Source organism: Callionymus lyra, chromosome 9, assembly GCF_982586985.1.
Source record: "Callionymus lyra chromosome 9, fCalLyr1.hap1.1, whole genome shotgun sequence".
NCBI lineage: Eukaryota > Metazoa > Chordata > Actinopteri > Syngnathiformes > Callionymidae > Callionymus > Callionymus lyra.
This window is the reverse complement of record NC_141826.1, coordinates 10,823,742-10,842,629: the sequence shown is the minus strand read 5'-3', so window position 1 is coordinate 10,842,629 and position 18,888 is coordinate 10,823,742. Positions and strand designations below refer to the sequence as shown.

At 39.3% G+C, this 18,888-nt stretch overlaps 1 protein-coding gene across 3 annotated transcripts in view; it reads left to right on the top strand.

Annotated features, from left to right (window-relative positions):
* Window positions 1-18,589, top strand: part of ctnna1 (catenin (cadherin-associated protein), alpha 1) — a 45,617-nt gene extending 27,028 nt beyond the window's left edge. For 2 of the 3 annotated variants that reach the window (XM_087799767.1, XM_087799768.1), the window contains exons 14-18: window positions 2,153-2,263; window positions 3,569-3,750; window positions 6,643-6,748; window positions 15,387-15,521; window positions 17,542-18,589. In XM_087799767.1, coding sequence (XP_087655893.1) covers window positions 2,153-2,263; window positions 3,569-3,750; window positions 6,643-6,748; window positions 15,387-15,521; window positions 17,542-17,853 — 846 coding nt within the window. In that variant the 3' untranslated portion in view covers window positions 17,854-18,589. The remainder of the gene's footprint in view (window positions 1-2,152; window positions 2,264-3,568; window positions 3,751-6,642; window positions 6,749-15,386; window positions 15,522-17,541) is intronic. The other variant, XM_087799769.1, reaches the window with a different exon arrangement.
* Window positions 18,590-18,888: the final 299 nt, after the last annotated feature.

Below are 18,888 nucleotides of genomic sequence, written 5' to 3'. Positions count from 1 at the left end.
AAGCCTTTTACAGCTCCTATATGAAGTTTCTGAAGCTCATCCTTTTATTTATAAATGTAAATAATTAAGTGAATTATAGCGAGCTTTGAAATGAATATTTGTTGCTCTTCATAATATGAAAGCTCACATCATTTTCATGCTTTAATCTTTTAAGTAACTGTGATGCAGAGTGTGAACGCTAGTAAACAAATCTCCAGTGCTTTGTTGTTAGCCTGCAAATATGATGTGTTGGTTTCATTGTTTTTTTTTTATTATCCTGTATCTTATTCGTATAGATTTTTAATTTACATAGATTCTTAAAATGAAGGGGAATATTAAGCTGAGGACTAATACTGATTCTAGTTTAACAGAAAATCCCACTTCAAGTTAATGTGACGGTAAATATAGCTGATTTTAATTGAAAATAATGCTAAATTAAAATATAATTCCATAAATAATTTAACTCCCCCTTTAACTCCCTCACTAAGAGCAATTTTGTTCTACTATTAGAGTGAAATATATGCACCCTGCTCAGCAGGGAGACGTTGTTTTGCTGACTTTAGAAGGTTTGAAGAGACAGTCTTAGTCATGCTTCCCTTGATTATATGACAGGTGGGCAGGCCCCCACTTGCCATCAGACAATATGCCTGCCAAACATTAAACTGTCTCAAATTTGGGCAGCTGCTGACAGCAAGATTCAGGGGGCTGCTGTCACTACCTTATGATTTGTGCACTACCTCGCAGCCCAAGGTGATTTTCACAGCGCTGTCCTTAAAAATCTACTTTAGCCACTGAAGCCATAAGGGAATACCAATGAAGCACCATAGTGTTAGACAATACAATTACTCACTGTATGAGAACCTATATCAACTGAATTGGGCTCATGCCCAAGTTTATAAGGGACTGCTGGATTTCTCCTGTCACCCATTTTCTTCAAAATAAAGTTGTAATTGGGTCATGTACAGTGTTAAAGAATGGTTCTGTTCTCATTGGGATAAGATTTTTATCACTGAAATGATCCCATCATCCTCCCAGCAGTCTAACGTGTTTTAAAAAGTGTTCCAAGTGTTGACTTACTGCAAAAAAAACAACCTCTTTCTTCAAAATTAACTGCGAAGAAACCGGGCTGTGTAGAATTATTTTTTTTGCTTTTTCCCCGAACTTTCCATCCTCCGGCTGCATTGTTAGATGTCCTCAGACATCATAACCATGACCAGATTGAATGACAATTTATGGACACAAGAAACAGGAAAATCGAAAGTTGTCAGTGACACTATTCTCCTACTTAATTATACTTCTTGCTAAAACTTGATGAATCCTATCTGGGCAGTACATTCCAACAATTTTCAAATGAGATTTGTCATCATCTCTCTGGCCTACATTTGTAGGAGTCTGTTGCACTGGCAGCAGCAGGTGTATATCTGGACTATTGAACAACATCGTCTGGGTTGAAAGGAAACCCTGTGATTCACCTCAGCGTTAAATCTGAAACCATTCCAGTTTTCCCTGGAGAACAAGTGTATCTTCATACCATAAAGAGAAAGGTTATTCAGAGACCTTCGGCTATTTTTAGAAGTGACTGCTGGAAATCCATTACAGAAGGGAGGCATTGAGACGGCTGGATAGGCACAAGTTGCAGCACGGGCATGATAATGCACCTTTATCTGTCAAAATCATCCTCTTTGTGCTTGTGTCCAACCACGTGAATTTTCTTGTCGGAGGCTATGGTAGTTTTCCTTAAAGCATGACCTGTTGAGATAAGAATCTACTTAAATATTAATATTTATGTAAAACAGTTGCTGCTGGCCTGTTTTGCATTTACATCCTATGAGAGGGTGAAAGATCAAAGATGAAGTGGTGCCACTACCGTACCAGCCTTTCTCGAGGTAGCTTCGACAGATGGTGCTCTGAAGTGTTTTGCTCCCAATATGTTTCATACGAGCTCTCGCCTTCATTTTTCCCACTGAAAATGCTCAGGCAGCACATTACCCATGATTTACAAATTCATTGCAGAGTTTTCTATGGAGCAACAGGGAGTATCAACTTCCTTCTTCTTAGCACTGAGGCTTATTTCGGCAAGATGCTTAAAAATATGTTTTTTGTTGCAATTTTAATCTTCTTCTTATGCATATTTTCATTTACCCTTAATCTCACTTTGCTGTCTATTTTACAGACTCCAGAGGAGTTGGACGATTCTGACTTTGAGACCGAAGACTTTGATGTTCGCAGCAGGACCAGTGTACAGACGGAAGACGACCAGCTTATTGCTGGCCAGAGTGCCCGTGTAAGTATTTGAAAAATTAAATTCTTCATCTATATCTATTAAGGGCACTTGAGTAAGCTAAGTTCCCCGTTCACGGGTGCTACAGGGGTCCTACTCGGCTCAAATTGACCGTCATGAACTGCTCTATTCTTCACTCGGCCTCATTCTTGGCCTTTTTAACCGTAAAATCCAAAAAACGTTGGTGGTAACTTCTACCTTATTATTTGTGCTACATTAGCGTTAATAGGCTAATTTCCTTAGTCTCATTCCAAAGTTAATAGCCCCTATTTTAAGCAAATGACTGCCTTTGAAAAATTAAGGTTTTCGGCCTTGTTTTAGCCCTTAGAAGCTTCCACAACATTTTTCGAATGCTGACAAGCACCTTTTTAAGTCCATGCACGCACGTCAAAGGGAACATAAACTTTTCATCTAAAATATTGTTGCCGTTTTTATCTTGTAAAAATCCCTGGGCAGCGACGGATACTTGATCTAGTTTTCTATAAATGACAGCAACACAATACAAATGATCAAGTCTTTTTTTTACTCCACTTCCAAAAACCTCTGTTATAACGTTTAAGATCACGTTGTTAATATTTTATACGCTCTAAAATGGGTTCACGCTAAGATGATTTTCTAGATGATTTCTTTTTGGTCAATGGCTATTTTTTAAAATGATCTGAACTCCTTTATTCGGGCAGTAATGGTGTCAGAGAGCAGCCCTGTCTCCCAGTCATTGAATCAATGCTCTCAGTGATGATCTGGATATTGTTATTGAGTGTTGACTCACTTTTGCCTCACTTGCTTTTCATTCGACCTCTTTTTTCTATTGAGACATTACAAAATGTAGATTGTTGCTCAAAACTGTGCTGAATGAATAGTCCATGATCCAGGTTCAATTCACAATTTTTATTTTTCAACACTTTCATAATTTTGCAACACTAGATTGAGCTCCCTTTTTCAGGTTGGAGGTTACATACTTCATCAATTTGAGTTTCGGGTGGCTTTGACTTTGACCCCACGGTCAAAGTGTACTCGGATCCAAAAAGAGCTGAAATGATCAATATTTTTTGAGAACTATTGAAGATTACATCTCAAGATTATTCTTTAAACCTTTTTAAATTTAATGGTACTTGGTCAACCGTCACAGATTTTCAGCTGTCATGATTATTGGGCAGTTTTTTTTAGTGTGCAATCGTGTGTGAATCCATTTAAACCGAAGAGTTGTGTATTTCAAACTCCCTCGAGGAAAACGAGGTGGCCTTCTCAATAATAGGTTGAGGTCCGCTGTGATCCACCCTCAATGGTCTTTGTTTGTTCTTCCTTCAGGCCATCATGGCTCAGCTGCCACAAGAACAGAAGGCAAAGATTGCAGAACAGGTAGCCAGCTTCCAGGAGGAGAAATGCAAGCTGGATGCTGAGGTGTCCAAGTGGGACGACAGTGGCAATGACATCATCGTCCTGGCCAAACAGATGTGCATGATTATGATGGAGATGACAGACTTCACCAGGTAAGCACATTGTTTGTCTCATTTGAACACAAGAGCAGTTATTTGGTGATTTTATTTTATTAGAGACCCTCCCCTTCACATCTCTGCTTTGGTCTCCAAATTGTAAATCTCTTTGAAAGAAATCAAAGTTGTTTATGCTTTAACAGTGTTTGCGTCTGATTTTCCTCTCGAGTCTGGCCCACATGAATATGCTATCGCTCCCCACATTAATATTCAAAGAGCTGTGTGCTATTCTAGCCTCATGCCTCTAAGCCAGCATGCATGTTGTAGTCTAAACTAGTGTCAAATACTATCATTTATAACCCAAAAATTGTTTTCTAACATTTGCCTGTGTCCGCAGTAGTGTGAACACGTTTAACACCATTATTTCTGAATCACTGCACTTCATTTCTCCTAAGGCTCCACTGTAGGTACAGTTTTATTCCAGACTATATTCCTCCCTTCTTCCCTTAATCACGTTGCATCGGATCTCTTCAGAGCTGGCTGTTAAAGAGTAAATGTAAAACTGATGGGGTCTGAGTGGAACTGTGATTGAGCAGTCTCTCCCTGTTAACCACAATCACTACAGTAGAATAGCTTGGCTGAGAAAAGCGTGTGCGTTGTAGGTTTGTGCTACAGTTTGAAAGGATTTGTTTTGCGGTAATGCTGTTTTTAAAAGCATTAAAAAACAGAAACCAATATAATTAATTATTCATGGATCGCTTACTGTACTATAAACATTCAGGTGTAAGAGATTTATGTTTGAAGTTGTTTTAGTTCCTTTTCATTTACACGGGGAACAAAGAAATTGTACAATCAGGGATTTCTGCAAACATTTCCGATGAAGAAGATGAAATGCATTTTCTCTATTGATTATTTCTAAGTAATTATCTCTCATTAAGTGTAATCTTGCTCCGATGTGGTTGTATTGTCCTGCACAGCTGATGCGAAGCCCACATACTAACTTTTCAATGGTATTTGTCCCGGGTTATTTGTGTGACTGGCCTTTGAAATCTTTTAAGAGCGCTTCTAGGAGGACATCCTGTGCCTAATTCTAAGTTACGCTGGTAATGACAAATGCTCCCCTCTCTTCTTGTTCTGAATGGGTCAAAGATTGAGTCTCTCGCACAAGAAATATAATACCGGCAAGAGTTATCCGAGCTTAAATCCCTGGGACGCCCACGCGTGTACCTGGATTTACTTCCTGACACATGAAGATGTTTTACTTTCCATTTGCACAAGGCAAATGGAGCCGTTTTATTTCAACATGGCACACATCAATCTTCATTTGATGGTGTCTGCATTAATATTTCAGTTTATTGATTTGAGTTCCATTCTTGGATGATAATAAAATCCACTTCTCTTGTTTATAAATTATTTAAGCATTTCTCGTTTTATAAAATGTATTAAAAAAAAAAACATCTAGAAGATTTCAAATTAGTAGTCAAGCTAGTAGTGATTTATAAATATTTAGTTCATCTTAAAAGCATGTGGGGAAAAAATGTCTGCCTACATTATATAAAAAATGGAAAACCTTCATCTATAAAGAGAATATAAGGCGGTTATGTCATCAAAATCATTGAATTCATTTGTTCTGTCTGTTACAAGTCTTGAACTGTAATTTGCCCCAACTATGACGTTACTCCGCACGTATGCTTGCACGCGTGTGGTAGGCCACATGCATCATTGTCTGCCTGAATGTATGTCCTCAAATTATGCCTTCGACATGGCGTACTATAGTAGCACACAGAAGGTCAGCAGCTAGCTAATTCAGCCCTCACCAAAATGATGGCCCTTTCAACCTTGATCTGCAACAAAGCAGCTGCCAAGGTTAATGCTGTGGAAGATAATTGATCTGGGCCTCTCTTCTGACAAATCGGCAGAGGGTGTCACAGATTCTGGTGGACACCTACATGGCTTATGAATGCATACAACCTTGAATGAATAACATTTTCCAGTTGTAAAAAAATATTTTGAATCCACCTGCTTAAGAGTCAATCATTGAAGGTTACAATGTACTTTTGCTACCATTGTTCGCAGACCTGAAGCTGATTAACTCGAAAGGACATTAAGGCCAGACTGTTTGATATCCCAAATTAACAGCTGTGCGCCAAAAGTCCTTTTAAATAAAACTGTCAAATAACAGACTGGTAATGAGCAAAATGTCGTGTGTCCTGAAATATGAGTGAAAATAAAGTCCTCTTTACAAACGAGCAACATTTGCAAACAAAAATAAAAAGTAAACTTTGTGCCTTACGCCCAGAAGCCATCGCGAAGCCTTTATCTTGGCCTCCAGGGGTTGACTCATCCCCAAAGGGGGCTTCCAGACTGTGCTGCGACACGTGGCTTCTTACACCAGGACCCTGACTTGCTTTACAGCAGATCATCAGACACACGCATGTAGAAAGAGGGGGGGAGAAAGAGAAGAGTGGGATATTGGAGGGCAAAAAAGAGGAAGAGAGAAAACGGAACACAAAATTCCATCTGTTCTGTGTTGGATGGCTCATTTTTAGCCTAGAGAAAAGCAGCATTGAATCCAATTTGTGCTTCTTGCCAACTGTTACTCAAAGTCCCTTGTGGGGACAAAAAAGGCAAATGGCTGACGTGCACGACAGTGAGTCAAATCAAACTGGACTGACCTTTGTCAAGTCTACCTTTTATTGTGCTCCAGTAGAGACTGGGTAACTAAAACTGTATTAAAACAATCATTGTTGGCTTTGAAGAGGCTAAACTCCTCTGCTGGGCTGAATAAAACATTTCAAAGCAACTTGGCACGTAGTCATGTAACCTCTTTTTAGGAGAGCCACCACAGGCTGTTGAAAATGTATTATTTAACGGATGAAAGGTGTCGAGGCTTTTTAACCAGGTCAAAGACCATGTCTGATTTCTTCCTTCATTGTTCTTCTTTTTTAGGGGTAAAGGGCCCTTGAAGAATACATCTGATGTTATCAGTGCTGCCAAGAAAATTGCAGAGGCGGGATCCAGAATGGACAAGCTGGGCCGCACCATTGCTGACAATGTAAGTTATTAATGAAACATTTTTCTAATGACCTGCTGTACATCTTGGTGTCAGTGACCTCGGGATATAATTAGATTACCTAATGAGACTGGGTTACACCGAATAATAACCCTGCAACAGTTACAATAAGTTTGGTTGTTGGTTTAAAACATTAGGTTGTTGTTCAGGGACTTGGTATGACAGTTTTACAACATTAAAGAAGTATAGTTTGGTTGCACGTCTGTTTATAAATTTTCCTTAAAAAGATAAATGGCTTTTATTTAAACAATGGCAAGAAACGGATGATAAAACGTTGCCATCTGGGATCACAAATCATTTGGTTATTTAATAGTGACATACATTTTCAACAAGCTTTTGCGAGATGTTTGTTGTGCCTGTTAGTTTCAGGATGCTAGCGCCTGCTGCCGCAACATTGATGGCTAAATAACAGTCATTTCTGTTAATGTTTTGAAGCAAGAAAGGTTCAAGCAATCACCTGCTTCTCTTTATATATATATATATATATATATATATATATATATATATATAATCTTGACTTCTTTGCCAGCAACCTACAGGAACTATTTTGCCACAATATATAGTCACACATATAAATAAAATACCTTTAATGTAGACTCAAATAAAAGCAATGAAACTGTAAGTACATTACCACTAGTCCCTGAAGAGGGGGTTAACAAGTAACAATGAATTGATCCTCTGATGTCTTGGTTGTAAAAGAAACCATATTGTCTAACAATCTTTTTTCCTGTACTTACTAATGTTCCCCAGCCTGATATTTTTCTGTGCATCTCTCCTTACCTCAGAGACTTAAGGTCCTTGCCATAAAGAAACACACATTCAATTATCCATGGCTGCACATTTAACTTAAATACTTGCACTGCGCTGTTCCATAGGGAGACCCTGTGCATGATTTATACCCCAAGTTATTCATGTGCCATCCTCTTGGCAGTGATTTATTCTGACTGCCTGCAATATGTATACATTGTGTTGTTAAATCATGGAAGAGTCAGGTTTTGATGTTTCCAACAAGATGTGTTTGTCAGTTCGAGGTCTCACCGACTGCACATTCGCCTGTGATGGTTGGTTGTACCATCTGTGGCTTCCTTGCAATTAGAAAAACATAGTCAACGTACAAGAGCCACTTAAGCTGAAGCTGTTGGCTGTCAACATTCAATTTGGTTAACATTGTGATCTGGTTAGGCTGTGTTTAGATCTCCTTATTACAAAACACGATGTTTGGAATTTTGTTTTTACACAGCTTTAGATAGAAGTTGGGTACACGGGAGAAGGGAACTCGGTCTATCCATCATAGTCTTAATGAGCTGGCCTGTATGAGACCTTGAATTTGATCATTTATTTAAGGTGCCTTTAGATCCTTTAATATTAAAGGTACCCATCTATCATAAGGTAACAGTCTTCAATGCACTGACCTTACTACTTATGAATCTAAAATGATCTGTTCTGGAACATGACTTTCTTCTGCCTCACTGCCACTTCTGTTTAATAAAAACAATGTTATCCCCCAAAGAAAACAGATGGGTAACCGTGCAGGTGTGTGCGTGCACATCTGAAAAGCGTGCACAGTGGCCTAACGCTCTGAACAGCGATCAGTAAATTGGTCGTGCTATTGTCTTCATCTTGTCTATTATATCTATTTATTGTGGTGTTGACACGTACGTGTGTTAACATGTCTATTAAGGGATTTAGAGCACTCAAAGTATGAATAAATGAAAAGCTGTGGCTGTTGAAACGGTTGCCTTTGCCAAGAGTACGGAAACACCCAACAGCCCTTTTAACCTATCCAGCTGTCCCCTTCCGCCTTTTTTCTTTCAGCTGACACCAAAACACTCGCAGGCCAGGCGACACTCACCAGTAGCACGTCAGCCAATACTCCCGAGGATGGGGACAGTGGTGTGAAATGGCAAAGGGAGAGCGGGTAGAAACGGGGGGACAGTACATGTGTGCATAGAGGGCGAGAATCCTCCAGAGAGATGAATCCATTAAGAGTGCTTCCTTTTAATTAGCGGTGTAATTGCCAGGTGGCAATCTTTTAAAAATGTATTTGTTTACACGGTAGGTTTAAATTTAGAACCATAACTAATGACGCAGGAGGTGCCAAAAGGCTGCTCGCAGCAAAGACATGCAACGATTGTATGTTCATTCCTAGTGTATAGTGTGAATTTCCATTAAGAAGCCATACGTGCATACATACTGATGGGCGATTCTGGGCTTGCTCATTAACCTAGGCATATTAATCACTTGCGCTCCGTGCCTCTTGCCTTGCGGGGCCTATACCCTTCTTCTCGTGTATAACATCAGCAGATGGTCCCAGACCGATAGCAGGGCCCACAGTCTCCTTCAAAGTAGTGGGCTCTGGATGCTGTTCAAGCGCCTGTGTTGGGTGGGTTCAGGCTAGTATTGGGTGTCAGAAAAATGGTTAAGTGTGTGTAATGGAGACCCATTAAAGTTTAAAGAAATGAGTGTAGTGCAAAGATGAGCTGCAGGATTTAGGTCAGTGCTGTACAAAGGTCTGCACTGCAGTTTATTAAGAATTTATAACCACCTTCTGCAGGGCATCTCAGAATCTTATCTAAGTGGGTTTGTAAACAAATAATGCAATGTAATTGAGATTTACAATGCAAATATGTTAACTGAAAGTTGCCTGTAAATAATTATCTTGCATGCACCCTTGTGTCCACACACTAAGACCACTGTGAATTAAAATGCTTGCATGCTTTTAAGAATCTTTCTAATTGTCATTTGAAATTGAATGTGTTTTGCTCGTAATAATGAACCATGAAATGCGTGTTTGCATTTGATAACCAGAGATTTATTAAGTTCTCTGTGGTCCTTGACATATTCTAATCCTGACCCGAGCTTTAGACTCTTAACAGCAGACAAGGTTGTAAATTACCTACTGCAGTGGTGAAATAAAATCACCGCAAGCAACCACAAATCAACAGTTCAAGGGTCATCTCTCGGCCAAGTCTAGCTTTAGAATCGCAGTAAAAGTGCCTTTGCATTTACTCCTGGTTTGGGTGGCTTAAATGTCTGTTTTGGTGTTTCAGTGCATTAGTATTACAATGTCAATCTTGATAATGTAATATAAGAAATAATTCTTCCAATGTGGAGCGGTTGTTTCATCATTAACGGAGAAAATGGCTAGCATCTTCTCCTCCTTCGCACATGACTTCTGTTAAAAGAATTTTAAGCCTTCATAGTGGTTTTAAAACAACATATTCCCAAACTGAATTATTTATATTTAATAGTTCACTTAAGCGTTAAAAAAAAACGCATGAAAGAAATGTGTTTACATTTTACAACAAGGGAATTTAAAACCGAGGTAAGATCATCTTTCTATACGTTTATAAACACCACACTGTTCTCCACACTCTCTGTTAATGCACTGCAATATGGATTTGTGAATCCTTCAAAGCCCCTGTGGCTGTTTAGAGGTGTGATGGAAGATGCTGTCCAGTGGTTCATTGTCCTTAAGGCCGTCTCTGCTGTTAGGCACAGTTAATTATCCTCAACAGGCTTCTGCTAATATTGAACATGAACGGCCAGAGCACTATCCAGTAGCATCTTTGCTAAAGTCAGGATGACACGTGGTGGCTGCTCCAACGATTCTGTTGTTTCTCTTTGTGCTATTCAAATGGAGTCGTGCCCTAAACCAAATATTTTACCAAAGACAACAAAGCCGTGGTACGGTTTCTTAGTCTGGGCTAGCATTGACACGTGCTACGGTTCACACCTCATGTCTCCGGCCAGATTTGTGCTCGTCAGCGGGTCACAGAGGTTGGTGGCAATCAGCCCAGTGCAATGTGTTCCAAAAGACTCAAGCTGAGTGACTCACCAGGAAGCCGCAGACTAGTTATAGATCTGCAGCTCTGATTATACTGCAACCGTCACCGAAAAACATTCCTGTTTTCTTTTCTTGTCATTCCCCCACTGAATAAACCAAAGCAAATGCTAACTTAAGCTGAAAGATGCCTCTTGTCTTTCCATTGTTCCCGGAAATCTAAAATGCCAATTTTTGCATTTATCCATTGTTTGCTCAACTGAATTATTGCATTAAGAGTCTGGATAGTTTGCATGAATGCAGGATTGTATCTTTTTACAGAGCAGAAACTTATCATCTATGTGACTCCTCTGTGGACAATATAAAAACCACATAAAACCTATTATATGGATCAATTATGTCCTGAAGAAAGCCTATATTTAACAAATAGCAGTTAAATGCTGTCGTGTCAGTGGATATTGGATATTGTTTCCTCTAGTCGATGCATCCGGAAAGGTCAGTGCTGGGCGCTCACACCTCATGTGCTAGTTTAATAAAATTCAGTAAAACATAATGGAATTTACAACAATTGGACATGTCATTAAAATCAAAATAAAGAATATTTTAGTGTGTAATATCCAGATTTTTCGACTCTGTTTTGTCAGCATTCGGAACCTTAATATTAATTTAATCTTTATTGTCAATACATCACATTGGAAGTTTTGCGCTTTATTTTTTAAATATTGACATTCTAATTCACTTGGTGTAGCTGCATTGATCACTATTTCGATAAATATTCTTTTTCATCATCAGTGGTGTTTTCTTCACTAACAAAAGTCTATAATTGACCTAAGGCTGGTTTAATGTATGCATGTTGAAAATCCAATTTCTAAAATCTTGCCTACTATTTACTACTACAATGGCAGAATCTATTGGCATTATGTGTAAATATTTGTCATATTTAATAAGAATTTGTTTTTGCTTTGATGAGGTTTCTAAAGTAGACCACATTGCAACACAGTCAGCACCCTTGGCTCATTCCTTCACTCCTTTTGAAAGATGGTGACCCTGACGTATCGGCTCGTTTGCCTTGAAATAACAGCCAGAGATGAAGTCTCCAATGTCCATTTTCCTTGGCATTCCCATTCAATTACTACCCTCAGAGCCTGTGGAAAACACAAGAGACTATCATCAGGCTTAAGGGACATTTTTCAGCAGCGCTCCACCAACACGGGTGGTGCAATTCAATGATTGCTCCTAATGGTCAAAGTGACTATTGGAGCAGAGGGAGGAAAAATGAGGCGTCGCGTTCTTGCGTTTTTTGCACACCAGCAACTTTTGTTCTGTGAAGTGAAAATGGAATGTTTTTTACTCTCGAGGCTGCCAAACTGGCAGTACGATTAAGTTGTCATGACAAAGTGCAGACGCACGACGCCTCTTGCGCATTAAAGCCTGGATAGTTAACGATAAAATAGAAGGTTTGTAATGCAGCCTGGATCACTGCTGGAGGACGGAGTTGTTGGAGCGCTCTCTCCCCCTGCCCTTTGAATAAGCAAGACAATACAAGGTGTTCTTGTTGCTTCTCTGTGCAACTTATATATTCACATGTCACAGCAGCTCTGCAGTTTCCTGTGCCGAGTGAGGCCAGCAGCTCAGCCGAGTATGAGCACAAGTGATGCTTTCACAGTGCCCTGCTCTTAGCTGTCTGAATACTCCTCCAAGCCCTCATTAGCATGGCTGCTGCATTCAGCCTCATCGCAAGTCGTTGCTATTCCATGTGTCTGTGCGCACACTGGCTTTCTCTCTCACTTACCTACCCCCAGCCACACTGGAATCCTCCTGTCTACATCCCTTACCCCCAGCTGGATCTCTTCCCCCCCCTCCCTTATTTATGTCCAAACTCCTCCGGGGCTCATCTTCATATTATTCCAAACTAACCTTTTCCTTCCGCGACCATCTCCACTCTATAACCATTTTCCACTCTCTTCCCGAGTGCTAGTTAAGTCCTTCTATTTAGGATGTTCATCCCCTCAAGTTCTACCACTGCAAACCCTCTTTAATGGAATGCCAAATCTTACATGCCCTTCTTAAGCTGAACTCAATCTTCCATTAATCTGGATGGATGAGCGTTGTCGAAACCTTTTTTACAGTCGAACTCTCAGTGGTGCGAGAACAAGCATCGAGGAATCTCTCGCTTTGAGTTGGTATCCTCATGAAAATCACTTTGTGTCCTTGTGGATATTTATATTATATTACAGCGAGACAAAATGTCATGTTAACGTTTGTAATTTTTCTATTTGTTAACGTTTTCCTCCACATCGTTCTGTTTAGACCTGATGGCCATATGTTTTTAAATGTACTCTTCTGGTCCTTGTATTTGGTGTAGCTTTCCTTTTCACACAGTGATGTTACATATCTTTACCAGGCAATTCTAATTTAATTTCCTGGAAAGTCCACAATGTTATTGGCTTACCCGCTTACAATTTCTTCAGTGTAACTGTTTTGATGATGCAGGGACATTCTCTTGGTCCATTACTCTATGAGATAATCAACCCAGTTAACCGAAAATGTCAACATAGCTGTATAATCTTAGTTGTAAATAATGTAAAATGGTCAGTCTTTATGTTGTTTTTAGTAAAAGTAATGTACTTGTTATGTACTTGTGAATATGTTCTGTGGCTTCACCAACCGCATCTGTTCAACTCTTAAATTAATAAGCCTCGCATTGGCTACACACAGCTAGAGGTTCTCTCTCGGTGTGCATGCTCACTCTTTTTCACAGCCCAAGAAAGATCAGGGTTTTGAAAGATAAAACCACCTGGTTGACCCTGCCAGCGGCACAAACTTGCCTCAAGCCATGCAAATCTAAGCACATAATGGCGTGTCATTGAAACTGTGAATGGCTGACGTGACGGCGGCTTCTGTGTGTCTTTTTTTTTTTTACGGACTTAACTTTCAACTATATATTTTTTCATATGCAATTTTTAGGCAGATAAAACAGAAATCTTTAATCCTATTCCAAAAGAAATCGAGGATATATCTATGAAAGGTGAAGAGTGATCTGACAAGTTGGTTAAATCCAGTTAAAGAATTCTAAACTCCGAAAACTTCATTTACACATTCTAGCATAATGTACAATGCATAACACTCTTCTTCCTTCTTTTCCTATTCTAGATGTTTTCAAGTGTTGTATTTTCAGACTATTAACAGGTTCATAAATCCTTGTACAGATGGCGTACGCTCATACATATGGAACATACTGCATCTATATTTTCACTCCTCATGAATGTTCGAGTCAAAGGTCTACATTGTCGCGTTTCCACCACAGCAACACACTATATAATAATTGAAATAAAAGTGTGCAAATTCAAGACTGAACTATTCGACTGGAAATATTCTAATCTCTTTGCCTCCGGGCTTTTAGATTAACGCTAATCTCTCCAATATGGTCTGGTCGATTATTTTGACACGTTCCAATTGACATCAAGAAATTACCCATGAAGCAATTCTCGCATGTTGTACTGGGTCTGCATTCTAAATGTTAAACAGCCTGTTTACACGGTCGGCTGTATATTTCCGTACTTTTCGATCAGATCCACAGCTCACAATTCCTACAAGATTTCCGTGGCCTACTTTTGATAGATGCTGAAGCTCGTTCTGCAAATTAAAAGATGGGAACAATGTGCAGCTGTCATGTGTGGTGAATCTTTTTCGCTCATACCAGACTGCTATTCATGCCCTTATTGCTTCCTCTGAATCATAACCATTATCTGAATGTTACCATTTGTGTCCTCGTTGATGGACAAATGTATCATGCAATACAGTATGTATCGAATCCTTTAGGGCATGGGTATATTTTGGTCACCATTTGGTCAGCAGAAATGAGAATAAGAGAAAATATAGACTAGTGCAGGGGTGGCCAACTCTGTCCTCAAAGAGCCACAGTGGGGGCAGGTTTTTGTTTCAACCAATCAAGAGGAGACCTTTTCACCAATCGGGTGTCTTAGAAGTGTAATCAGTTTACTGTCAGACTGGTTTTGCTTGTTGCACCCACTGCAGCTCTTTGAGGACGGGGTTGGCCACCCCTGGAATAGGGTCATATAGTGAAAAAATAATTCCACGTGTAGTCAAGGGTTGTAATCGGTTACACGCAGTTGTGCTAAACGACAACTTCTTTCGCTCTTCAACCGCTTCTTAATTCAACTATAGCAAAGCTATGAAGCACTTTTAAAATCATAAACTTACTCAAAAAACAACAGGGCACCTTATTAACATTATGTTCATTATATTCATTCTAGTTTAATGACTGACCTTAGACATATTTTATTTGGTACACGGTGCTCAAACATCTTTAGAAAAGTTGGTAAACTACAAAGCCGAATCACAAGTCCTCATGGTATTACTTGGAGATTCTGGTAGTACTACCCATTGAGGCTCCATAGTAATATGGTTAAATGTACATGGTTTCTAAGCAACCCAGCTCCGTCAGATCCTTGTTACTCCTGAAATATTGGCTCACCATCCCTATCCTGTACTTGTGTTTCCATAAACTCTTTTCTATATCCACTGCACCTGAGAGTAATTGTGTGCAGTGTTGGCATATGGTTATGAGTGGCTCGCATCGTGACACTGATTTATCAATCTACATCCTTGTGGGTATTTGTCATTGTGGCTCTCGACTTGTCTCAGTGTCTCAGCCTCACTTGTCACACTCGCTCATCTTTCAACGGCAAGAAATCGCTGTCCGTTGAAGAGCGTCGATATTCATTTTGAAGTTAAGTGACAAGGAGATGCAGGTTAAAAAATTACAATGACTTTCAAACTAAGAGATGGCTGTGTTTTTTTGTTTTTTTTCAGTGTCCAGACTCCACCTGCAAGCAGGATCTGCTGGCCTACCTGCAGCGTATTGCCCTCTACTGCCATCAGCTTAACATCTGCAGTAAAGTCAAGGCTGAAGTTCAGAACCTGGGAGGAGAGCTTGTGGTGTCAGGGGTAAGTTATTGATGTATGGATAAATGTGTTGATCATCACATCAGATTTTATAATTTATATACATTTTAAATATAGTTATGATGGAACATATTTCTGAAGTAAATCATTTAAATTTTTAATTTTAATTTTTTACATTTAAATAGGATTTAGAAAATGGCCGAAATTCACAGTCAAACCACACAAAAATCAATTGAACATTAAACCAAAAAAATATAAATTACATTTGTGAAAGACGTTCAAAACAAAAAGGCTGAAAGATCCTCCAGTCTTGACCTCTGATATCTAATCCATCAATATTCAATTTGATTGTAAAATCCTGGAAATTCTGTTGGGAGATGGTTAACAATATTTTACAAATAAATGTGTTGCGTTATAATTTACTACCCGATGTTTCCAAGAAATGGACTCTGGGGACATTCCACATGTTTACTGTCGCCACGAGAGGCAGTAAAGTGTCACAATGAGGTGGACACGCTGTTAATGTAACCTTTTATATATCTATGGGTGGAGACAAAGAAACACTTTTTAATTGGCATAATATTTACATTGTTGACAGGCACGAGAGTGGGCAAATATAAACGACGTAATGGATGGTTTGTGCGATTCCGTGCACCTGGACTGTCATTAATTCAATGAGCCTCTCTTGAGTCGGTAGCTTTCTTTAGGTTGAAGAAACACAGTTGAATAATTAAGTTCTCCCTGAAACGGAGATTAATGCCCATCAATTGTTCTCTAACCTCGTTCTCATTGCTTCAAGAATCTCTGTATAACAGCGATGTTTGCAGGCCCATTTGAGCATCAATTAACTACTAACTTGCCAGTCTAATTAATTTAAATAGGCTACCGCGGCGTGCTGGAAATAATGAATTTCTTCCGCTGTTCGTTGGGGCTGAAAAAAGGGACCACACTTTTGACACTTGGAAGAACCCACGTCTCCGAGGCTATTAAATTGTGGATATTAAATTAGCGTGACCTTTTTCTGTATTCCCAAATTCCTCACATCTGTTAGTGTGACAAAAAAAAACCCTGAAAGGTCATCATCGCGGTTTAAAAAACACGACTTTCTGCTCTAAAATGCTGTGAAATCAGCTCATTCATGTCTTGAAGCTACCTTCAGCTCGTCACTATGGTAACCTCTACCTGGACGTTTAAAGCCCGTGAACCTGTCACTGTCATCTAATCGGCATTCATGTCGTATTAAGTGTAATTTTGTCCGCTTAGATAATCATATGAAGATGGATCTTTTTATAAAGCGCGCACATGGGGAGGGGAAACTTTCTCTCGGTTTTAGTAAGTGAAATAAATCCTTGAGCTATTATCAAAGGGATGCGACAGCAGTGGAAAACAAGATTTCCTTCCGATGAAGAATGCAAGAGGACGTTGATTTGTTCGACTTGGCAGTAACAAGTACGATTGTCATTGAGCCATCTCTAAAAATAATCCAAAATGACAACGGGCAAAGACGCAATGTCACTATGGACGATCTTTTTGGAGCTACCGGCTACAAAGATGACGATGCATATCAGAACGAAAGAACCGAGAGGCCTAATGGGACGGGAAAAGTTATGAGGTTAAAAACTTGAGGGAAAAGTATGAAAGATCTAGTTAGTTCCATATGGATGGATGGATAGAAAAGTATTGTATTGTTTATGAAAAAATATATATATATATACACACACACACACACACGCAGTGTAGTTTTAAAATATGATCAAAAACAAACCATTTCAATATATTTTGAGGGAGAAGAAAATTTGAGAAAAAGGCTAAAAATAAGTTTAAAAAAAAAAAGATTTGTAAGCAAATAAGAACAAAAACAACGAAATACAATTGTTTCAACACTTTGTACAGTGGCCGTTGTGAGGGACTATTAACTAAGAATAAAGGAGTAAAACTAAGAAAGTCAAGTAATAAAATCAACCTGAATAAATTATTATTTTATTATATCTTTTTAAGATCTGATGTGAAAGTACTTTTAAATGTTGTTGATGGTCAATAAATACCTAATAAAACTGTACAGTCGGTCGCGACTCTTTTCCAGTTGGACAGCGCCATGTCCCTCATCCAAGCCGCCAAGAACCTGATGAACACGGTGGTCTCCACCGTCAAGGCCTCGTACGTGGCGTCCACCAAGTACCAGAAGAACCGCAACATGGAGGCCCTGAACATGCCGGCCATCTCCTGGAGGATGAAGGCGCCCGAGAAGAAGCCGCTGGTCAAGAGGGAGAAGCAGGACGACGGGCAGCACAACCGGGTCAAGAGATCGTCTCACAAGAAGCACATCAACCCAGTCCAGGCGCTGAGCGAGTTCAAAGCCATGGATAGCATCTAGATTCTTGTGGATCCAGCTCACATTCAAAATGGTTTTAACATATTTGAAAAACAACTTTCTTCTCCGCTTCATATATTCCAGCGCTGCCTCTTCCATGTGAAAGATGACTCGGCAGAAGCAAAATATCAAACGGGCGTAGCCAGTTTTTATATCGTGAATATTTTTATAGATGTTGTATCGACTAATAATTCCCAGAGATATTTGATGATTTTTGTATTCTTTATAGTGGTAATATTTTGTACACTCTTCACAGCAAACACACGAAACACATCTATGCAAAAAAACTACGACATGTAAAGACGGCGAATCTAATGATATTCCACTTGTTTTCTTGATCAATCCAACACTACTTTCCCACTCGAGTGCTTTGATGCAAGAGAGTGTTTGACCAAAAGTCCAGAAGGGGATCAGTGTTTTTTTTCTTCTTCTTTACAATAGTGTTTTGAGTTTATATCACACAGAACAAGGTGAAAGATGGGAACTAAAAAAAAAAACGGTTCTGGAGAAACCTTTGATAGCTTTTTTTTTTTTTTTGGGATTCACATGGAAACTAAATGTGCATGTTGAGTGTAGAGATGATTTCCAGGGTGTTCTGGTTGATTCTGTTCCTGACCTACTACACATGAGTGATATCTGACTACTTTGCTGTGGATCTTTTTGTTTTTGAGAGCTAATGTAATGTTGCACGGGATTGTATTAGCGATGCTTTAAATCTTAATAAAAAGGCTCAAACAAATCGGTTTCTTCTCCTTCTTCCTGAACGGGTCGTTTAGGGTTTTGGAAACACAAACCCGGATTGTTTCCACATCTGCAGTCTGTATAATATCCACCTTTCCCAGTTTCCCTCTGGGCGCTGAGAGATGACTTCTTTATGTTTTCCATTTCAGTTCTTTGTAAGAAACCTCCCCCCCCTTAAAACTATTTTTTTTTTTTTGTGGTTTGTGAGTCTAGCAGCACAGCCCCTCCAGGAAATAAGAAGTGGAGCGTCGGGGCAGTACAATAAAATGGTTTCAGATCATAAATGCTGCTTTTTCT